This window comes from Gallus gallus, chromosome 3, assembly GCF_016699485.2.
Source record: "Gallus gallus isolate bGalGal1 chromosome 3, bGalGal1.mat.broiler.GRCg7b, whole genome shotgun sequence".
Taxonomy (NCBI): Eukaryota; Metazoa; Chordata; class Aves; order Galliformes; family Phasianidae; genus Gallus; species Gallus gallus.
This window is the reverse complement of record NC_052534.1, coordinates 33,253,801-33,263,353: the sequence shown is the minus strand read 5'-3', so window position 1 is coordinate 33,263,353 and position 9,553 is coordinate 33,253,801. Positions and strand designations below refer to the sequence as shown.

Below are 9,553 nucleotides of genomic sequence, written 5' to 3'. Positions count from 1 at the left end.
CGCGGGGCTGCGCGGCGGGGGAGATGCGCGCGGGGCGGCTGCGGCCCTCGGGCGGGCGGCGTGCGGCGGCGCGGCAGGTGAGGGCGGGGGGCGCGAGGCGTCGGGGCCGGGAGTCGGGAGCAGCGGGCGGGCCGGGAGCCGGGCCGCCGTGCCGGGGAAGGGCGGAGGCGGACTCGGAAAGTTCCTGTCGCCGCGGGAGCGGCGCCGCCGCCGGCACGGCCCTGCCCGGGGGCTGCGGGCGGCCCCAGCCGGGACGGCGCTGCGTGCGCGGCGTGCGGGGCCGAGGCCGCATCATCTCCGAGCGGCGGATCGCGCGGCACCTTGTCGGTGCGCTGCGAAATACGTCTGCGTGCGCGTCCCGGAGCGCCTCCGTGCTTCGCGTCTACCGAGCGGGCAGCGCCTGTGGGTTTCCTTCCTTAGAAGGATCCGTCCCGTCCCGTACAGTAGCGGAATGAGCTCCGTGACAGGCTTACGTGCAAGCGTGCGCGGTGTGGAAAGGCTTTCTGCATGCAAATGCATCGCGCTTGTGGTAAATAGAGGTAGCGTTCCGGCGAGGCAGGTATTGCTGAGCTTTGGCTGCATGTTTGCGCTAATTTACCAGAGCAGACCCTCTCACATCATACAGCTTTCCCATTTCTTACGATGTTGGTTAGGTATTGCTCGTTTTCGGTTCGATTCACACACTAAGGCTTGGTGTGTTCCGCCTTTGGTATCTGTGAATGCAAAAGTAAGTCATCTTCAAGCAAAACTGAAGGCTCTGTGAAGCTGCTTTGTTGAGAGAAGTACCTCAGTGGTACAGCTGCTACCCTTCTTCTCTTCCTGTTTATGTCCTTCATGGGTACCCTAGTTAGCGTGCTCCATAGGGCAGAAGTGGCCTTTTCAGGTGTCTTTGCCAACAGCCCGGCAGCTCCCGGGTGTTTGCAGATGTTGCTTTGTAGATACCTGTGCTGAAAATCCAAAAGGTATCAGTTTGTTTTCTCTTCTGAAGCCCTATTAAGAATCTGGATCACCGTTTCCTTCCAGCGCTGCGGTTCACGTGGCCTTGCTCCTTTATGAACCTTTCAGAACGCAGTGGCAGTGAGTTGTTGGGCTGTTATGTTGGTGGATAGGAGTGCATAATCTGTTGAATGGAGTCCTTTACCAGTTATCAGCCATAGCTCTGGTGAGAACAGAACCACAGAATCACAGAATAGTTTTGAGCAGGAAGGAGCCTCACAGCCCACCCAGCCCCACCCCCTAGCCATGGCAGGGCTGCCTCCCACCAGCTCAGCTGCCCAGGGCCCCATCCAACCCGGCCTTGAACACCTCCAGAAATGAAGCACCACAGCTTCTCTGGGCAACAGAGCCAGGGCCTCACTGCCCTCTGAGTAAACAATTTCCCTCTGACATCTAATTGCTAAATCTCCCCTCTTCTTGTTTAAAAGCATTCCCTCTTGTCCCATCACTATCACCCTGTGTAAAAAGTTGGTTTTCCTCCTGTGATAGTTTATATTGCATGTGATAAACTGGCACTCCTATTCAAAAATTTCATTTAATTCTAGTAATAATGTCTCTGATTTGTTTATTTTTCTTAACTATTTTTTGTACTTCAGGGAATGAAAAATATCTAAGCTTACTAATTGTTGAGTCCCATATGGTTCTGTGCTTCTTTAAAAACTGAGTGCTACATAATATCTGTGTATGTGGAACGTATACAGATAATTTTTTCCCTTAAAGACATTGCATGGGCAATCCGAAGCTGTTTATATTCATGCATGTCGGTCACATTTGGCTAGAATCAAGTTAGTAAGCGTGATTCACAGTTCTGGTTAATTAACCTGTTTTGACTCAACTCTGCAAAAATTAGTGAGAACAGAGAGTAGTTAGAAACATATGATGTGACCTCGCACTAAAGGGTGAATATGATGGGGCACTTTGGTGTTTAAACTTTTGATCCTATAGCTAAAAATCAATGCGCTGCCAAATGTATTCAAGTGCAAACGTGAATCACTTCATTCTGTAATACAGAATGGGTCCAGATACAGTTGCATGCAGATGTTTGAGCATTTGACTTGCCAGTGCTTGAATGCTGAATCAGATGGCACAGCATCTTGTAGCAAGTAGTTGGTGTCTGTGGTCATGAAAAATCACAGAAATCCAGCATTCAGTCATGAAGTGATTTACTTTAAAAGGTTGTGGCAGAACTCCATTGTAATCAGACATGTAAGCATTAGGTGTTATTTTTCAAATGATCTGATGTTCTGTTGCATGCTATGCAAATTCTCCTGTAGTTAGAGTTTGTGCAGGATGTTTTCAAGTTGCTTTGTATTGAAGTTGAGCCTTGGCATTATGCTTTTTGGACGTTTCTGTGCCTTTAACAAATTGGCTTCCCTACCCACCAGCAGCTCTACATATGCCTACAGAGCAGAGCTGTGGTTTACTCCCCCCCCCCCCCCCCCTTCTCCCCCCCCCTTTTTTTTTATTTAATTCTTTTCTGCTCTGCTAAATTCCAGTACCTGAAGGAGGCCTACAGGAAAGGTGGGGAGGGACTTTTTATAAGGGCATGTAGTGATAGGACAAGGGGAAATGGCTTTAAGCTGGAGAAGGGTAGATCTAGACTAGATATTAGGAAGAAATTCTTTACTATGAGAGCGATGAGACACTGGAACAGGTTGCCCATTGAGGTTGTTGATGCCCCCTCTCTGGAAGCATTCAAGACCAGGCTGGATGGGGCTCTGAGCAACCTGGTCTGGAGGGAGGTGTCCCTGCCTATAGCAGCGGGGTTGGAACTAAGTGATTTTAAAGGTCCCTTCCAACCCAAACCATTCCATGATTCTAAATTGCTGTTAATTAAAAGACGTGGTAATGTACTGGGCAGCATGAAGTCTGATTTGTTTTGTGTATCACACAGTATAAAAAGATTTGATTTCAAGTTTTAAGTAGAAAATGTTCCTAATTTACCCTGCAGTTGAGCAAATGGAACTGGTGATTCTTCTGCTTCAAAGTAGAGTTGAATTAATGGCAATGCAAATTCCTGCATTTCATGTGAAGTAACTGTATCTTTTTCCATACAGGCAGAGTACAACGCTTCAGAATGCTGGAGGTTATTTGGGTGAATCTGGATGTTACATTTAATGTGTTTGTGTCTCCAGAAATTCTGCTCCTGCATTTCATGAGCTAAAATACTTTATAAAGATGAAGTTGGATACCTTTGCTGATCTCTGAGTTCATCACGTCCTGTGAATTCAGACATCTTCTGAAGAAGGAGGAGATTCATCAGACACGTGGACTTCTGTTGTTGCCTAAGGATACCCTTCTCTTTTTTTTTTTTTTCCATTCTGAATGACTGTCTGCATGAAGATGGATTTGCATTTAGCATACAGCCTGTGGAGTTAGATGAGAGAGGACGCTGTTAATGAATGACCAACGTTTATTTCCATCTGCGTTTCCAGCTTTTTTTCTGTTTTTTATTTTTGACACAAAAATGAAGGACAAATATAAAACAACAGAGCTGGTGTGTTTCTCTGAGGCCTTTATGTAAGCCCCTGTTGTCTGGACCTGGTGCTAAAGGAAAGCAGTCTGCTTCTGATCATCTGATTGTGGCTGTGGAAAGGGAACCTTTAAATTGAAGCAACTTCCAGCTTCTGGCTTGCACATAATGAAAGGGAAGATGAACACATTTTACTGGTCAGGGGCATTTTACTGAACGAAGAAAGGAAAAGTTAGATATCCTTGTTTTAATTTCAAACCAAGAACTGACCACATTTTTCTTAGAATTTGACTACTAGGGAGATCTCGACAGTTTAAATCAAGTCAGATGTCAGCAAACGACTCTTCTCCCCCATCCTTACAGAAGTTTTCCCCACCCACGTGTCATGCTGCTGCACCACAAACCCCAAGTTTGTCTTCAAGTCCCCTGTCGGGGCTCTCCAGCCGCCTCTCCAATGGCAGTTTCAGCACACAGAGCCTCACCAACTCCCGGGGCTCTATGCATGGGGTCTCATTTCTTCTGCAGATTGGTCTCACACGGGAGACTGTCACCATTGAAGCTCAGGACCTGTCCCTCTCTGCTGTTAAAGACCTCGTGTGCTCTATAGTTTACCAGAAGGTATGATATAACAGCACCACATTCTGCTGATGGCAGCGGTTGTTCTGTAACAAACTGCTAGGAATATCAGTGTGAAATGCTCAGCAAGTCTGATACAGAGATCCCTGGTAGGTGTTTGCAGTTGCACACAAAGAGATTTAGTTGACTCCCGAGATAGAAGCTTTCAATTTAAACAGAGTAAACCTTCCTGTTGCATTCTCGCTTGTGAAATCCAATAAAAGAAATGTAGTAGTAAACTCCTTTCAAGGATTAGTTTTCACAGTATGGTGCATGTGTTTTTTGCTTTCAGTGACTGTCATCAGAGTCTTGGGTTTTTACTTAAATTTGTCTTTCCTCCTGCTGTTATGAGGCATTATTGGTACAGTAGAGCTGGCTGTAATCAGGGGACCAGTTGTGGCTACAGAAATGCACTGTGAGCCTCCGAACTTGCATGGTGCTGTTGTTGTTGTTTCTAGTTAGTAATTAAAAGAACAAACAACCCCCCAAAAACCCAACAACAAACAAAAAAACCCCACTGAACAGCTCACGCTGCCCTGGCATTGTTCTTCCTTATACCAGATACATGCACTACTCTTTTATGAGAGGTCTGGTATCATAATGCCTATTCAGAGATGGTTGACCAAAAAAAAGAGAAAGAAATCTTACCACACTTTTGAAATGTTGGTTAGGCTGTTGCAAAAATCTGTCTCTCTGAGAATGAAATAATGTTGATCCCATTTTGTGTCCAATTTTGTCCTTATTTATATTAGGTAGGTTAGATACTACTAACCAGCCTGAGAAACAGTTAACATTGTTTCATGCAGTTAATTATGAAATAATTGTTTTTGTCCCTAAAGGAAGTTGAGGGTAGATTATTTTGTAGGGAATTGCTTTCTCCATGTCTTTCATTGTGGTTGGCATCTTTTGTTGATTAGTCTTATTAGATGGTTGTTTTTCCATTAATAGTTTGAGAGAAACTGAATGCAAATATTATATGAACTCTTGTTTGCATATGCTTGCATATCTTTTTCCCCATCTCACAACTTACTGCATCTTCCAAATGTTTACAAATTAGTTGGCAGGCAAGTTGATTTCATAATAATTTTATGGCTTACCACAATGTACTTCATCATGTTAGTGCCTTTCTAAACAGACAAGTTATGTGGGTCAACCTTTTTTTTCTTCTTTTTTCTTTTTTTCTCCCCTGTACTACGTGCGTTAGGTGCAACTTTTGCAGCCATTTTAGGGCCTTTTTGTTTCTGTGTAACTCCTTCTTCTTGTGTGTGCATATATCCTGTCTTCTCTCTTGAAGATAGATGAAAACAAATTTTTTCACACTTACTTTTCCTTTCTGTTCTCTAGCTCAATTTCTTAAGGAGCTTATTACATGCTGAGCCTAATCTACTGCAAAACTGGTAAAGATTTTGGGATCAGAGTTTGCCTTTTTCCATCTGGCTTTATTTCAGTGCATGCTCTGCAGCTGATGCTGCCAGTACTCAATGAGTGCATGCTTGCAAGCAGCAAACTCATCAGGAAGTGTACGGTGGATTCATCTTTCACAAGTAGTTCTGAACCCAGTGTGCAAGTGGCAATATCCTCCCTCCACCCTCTATCTGACAGTAATATGTCCTGCCTGCATTTTATTCATAGATCTGGTGGCTGTTGCAAGCATATTGAATGTGTTAGTGCTAATATGTAAATCTCTGATTTGTGTAAAAAGTTGTAAACGGTGTTCTGCTGTGCATATGGCTGTCTGTTTTTTCCAGTTGCAGACATGAAGCTATTGGGCATGCCTTTGAAATTCAGTGGTGTTAAAGCTTCCCTTTGCTCTGGCATTGTGCAGCTAGCTCAAACTGTCTTTTCTTGACCAATTCCTGGTTATCAGCTTTAGGATACCGTAGTCTGTTCTTGTGATAATTGTGCAGTTAGCCTGCTATTTACTGCTGCACTTCTTTAAGGAAAAAGGAGAAATATCTTTTATATTTGGAATGGTTCATAGCTTATCTTCTTATTTGAATGGTATCTTACTCTACTAGGATTAAATAGAAGTTTCCTTACTCATTGAAATCATATCTCAGACTCGTATTTCTCTGCCTATCTTGAACAGAACTTACTTGAGGGAGCAGTTTGGTTAGGAACTAAGCACTGTGTTTACCTGATGCGTTTTCACAGTGTCTTCTGTCTTGCCAGTCTTTCTGTGTTGGTGATGATCAGCTGTGCTTCCTGTTTCAGATGCTGCTGTTCTGTGCAGCTTGTTCGGTGTTTGCAGAAGGGTGCTTAAAAGTAGCATCAGCAGAACTGAAACTAAAGAAGCAGCAGACATGTATTTGCAGGAGAGGTTGATGAGCAATGCAAAGATTTGATGTGTCTCACAGCTCTGCTAAAAATGGCCTGAACATCAGGAGTGGAGCAAAACTGTTTTTTCAAGTTGAATTCAGGGATTGCTATGTTAATGGTGTTGCATATTGGAATGCTTAAAAGAATGTTTCTAAGCTGAATTTGTCCTCAGCAAAACCTGGCTTTAAACACGATAGGGATGCTTCAGAAGATTATTGATCCTAGTCTTAATCTATCTTCTCTGTTCATTCCTTATGGAGATTGTTGTATATTGAAGTATCAGGCATACAGTTGTCAGGGAGAGTCTGAAGAACCAAAGCAAGAACAGATGGGAGTAGAAAGTGTGTCTAAAAGCAGGGAGACGTCTGTAGAAGAAGTTGTAGATGGGCAGAATGTGTCCTTGCACAGTGATAAAGTATTGCGAAGGCAGGTTCTTAATCTTGAGTTTAAACACTGTTTGTTCCGGATATGAAGAAGCAGAGCATGCTGTTTGCTGGTCTAGAACTAGAAGCTTGCATGTGGTGATGCACCGCTGTCTGCAAGCTGAGAATTATGTAAGACAGCATATGGTATTGTAAGTGCTTTATTCCAGTTTACTTATTTCTCCTAGTTAAAGTAAAAGCTGTAAATGAAAAAACATTTTATTGTTGTGTTATTACTTGAATAGCTTGAGTATTTGCAAGGCAAGTTTTTCTTAAACATGTTTTTACTTTTGTGACTTCGGAACTTCTCTTATCTACCCTTATTGTCAATTAACCTATACTTCATACTTCTCATTTTCAGTCATATGCAGCATCCTCCTCTTTTACATACCTTTCTTCCAGAGGCCGTGCTACGTTTTGCTCTGAAATAGGCCATTTGCTCTCCTGTCTTTGGGTGTTTGCGCAAAATTGTCATCACTCTTTCTAACCATCGCCTTCTCTTTGACTTGAGTGCTGATATGCTGCCAAGCTCTACAATCTGTTTCTAATCTTCCAATCTAGTTTTTCTTTTTTCCGCTTCACTGCACCCACTTACAGTCAAGGGGGGGCACTTCTTCTGTCCTACTGATTAATAAACTTCCCTCTGTATTTTCATAACATCTTGTGGCTATACTTCCTAATTCAAAAGGAAAAAATAAAACCAAAGCCAACCCAAATTTACTTTGTCACTCTTTTCCTTATCTTCCTTTGCCTTTATATTTCTAGTTTTCCATTCATGCTTGCTACCCTTGTTTCTTTTATCTTTTTCCTACTGAATTTGATCCTGCCTTGTATTTTTTTTGTGCCTGTGTTGGATCTTATCTTTCTGAGTTCACCTCCAAAAGTAATTTTTTCTTCTATGGTCTCTGTTTCAGATCTGTTCTTAAATCATCTCCACTAACAATGTTTGCAATTCTGCTATCACCGAACCATCTCTTCTGTATGTTGTTTTTTCACTTCTATCTTTGTAGTGGCCTCAAAACTCTCTCCTTTGCTAATGTATAAGTTTGAAATGCATATTTTGCATCTGTTGGTTTCATCTCAATTCCTGTTACTTCTGTATTTGCTGTCTTTGAATTGCTGGGAATAACGTTTTTGTTGTCCTCATTTTTGATCATCCAAACTTGATCACTCTTTCAACTGCTTAAGTAATTGTCTGTTTCACAGCATCAAATTTGTTCTTGTATTCTTATGACTACCTGATTCCTATCTTTCTTGGTGCTTCTTTGTACTTTAATCTTCTTCACTATTCTTTTCATGGGTTTTTTTTTGGTCATCTTTCTCTTTCTACACAGTCTTACGGTGTCACTGTTTGCTTTAAATTTCTTCTTATCAACGCTTTCTTATTAAGGTTAATTCCCTGATTATTTTGTTCCACAGTATGTCATTTTCTCTTGCCTAAATTCAGGCTTTGAATTGTTATAGCTAATTACACAGTGCTTAATGTGTACTCATTTATTTATTCAGTGCTCTGAATTGTGTAAGGTGTTGAGAACAGTCACAGCAAGTATAGTTGCATTCAAAAGGAGTTAAATTGTGCATGTTACATCTGTTTGTGAGTCTTTCTGCTTCTTCTGTGCTTTTGTACTTCAATTGCACTTCTAAGTGTGTTGGTCCTGGTACGTAGTATTCCTTGGTTGAAAATTTGAAATGTATGTGCTTTCTTGATTGTTCTACCTCTCATTTTAATTAGTCTGGGTGAGATTTTGTTGTTCATAATTGAGTTATGAGTGAAGTCTGTGGATTCTTTGGAAAACCAGCCAGTTTTCTTTGAAGATGAACTGCACTTGGAGGAAGAGCACAAAAGCTGAGGAGATGTGTCCAAATGTTTTGCTTTGAAAGTTAGAGGAAAGAAAGCCTGACATGTAAAACATACAAATAATGCTGTAGTCTTTTCTAACCAAGTGACAATGAACTGTATGCTTGTATTATTTGTATACCGAAGAGCTTCAGTTTTAATGGAGCTGAGCTACAGTGGTTTAGATAGATAGTTCTTCTTTAATGACTTCTGAAGAGGGTAAAAAATGTTGTGAAAAGACCAAAACATGTGGAATGACTATGAGATGTCTTCTGAAGGTTTGGACACTGTCGTAATAATGGGCAACTATCTAAACCGTTTGTGGCAGAGGTGTTGACTTGAAGCTTAAAATGATTTCTAAACTGTTAACAGATGTTTTACTAATAAAATACTGAGAAGTAAAAGAATCCCATTGCAAGGATCATATTACAATTGATCTACGTTGCTCTCAGAGTTATAGAGATCCATTTTTAGTACTTTGGTGTACTAAAAAGGTAGTGATACTGTAACCACTTTTTTCCCCCCTCCAAATTAATGTTGTAATGGTTCACGGTGCTTATTTTTGAGTGGCTCTAAAATTAATCCAAACCATGCTTTGTACTCATGAGCTGTATTTGAATGTTCTTCCCTGTTGGTCTGCCTTTTGACTTACCATCTGCTTTCCTTGTAGGACCTAAATAAGGCAGCAGACTAAGAGAGCTGGGGCATAAGAAGCAAACGGGCCTTCAATAAAATGGGGAGTAGGGAGCACAGAGATGAAATATATGCGGGGCAGTAGAGCATCTGCAGTGTGTTAATAGGTTTCTGTGCTGGATACTTAGCCAAGCAGTAGTCCAAGTATGTCTGTACTGAGGCATCCGGAGAGGGAAGTATCTCATGCACCATGCTTGA

At 41.9% G+C, this 9,553-nt stretch overlaps 1 protein-coding gene across 3 annotated transcripts in view; it reads left to right on the top strand.

Moving 5' to 3' along the window:
• PRKD3 (protein kinase D3) overlaps window positions 1-9,553 on the top strand; it is a 46,091-nt gene that overhangs the window by 557 nt on the left and 35,981 nt on the right. For 2 of the 3 annotated variants that reach the window (XM_015283746.4, XM_040697708.2), the window contains exon 2: window positions 3,054-4,087. In XM_015283746.4, the coding sequence (XP_015139232.1) occupies window positions 3,797-4,087 (291 nt within the window). In that variant the 5' untranslated portion in view covers window positions 3,054-3,796. Of the gene's footprint in view, window positions 1-17; window positions 78-3,053; window positions 4,088-9,553 lie in introns of those variants that run through there. The other variant, XM_015283745.4, reaches the window with a different exon arrangement.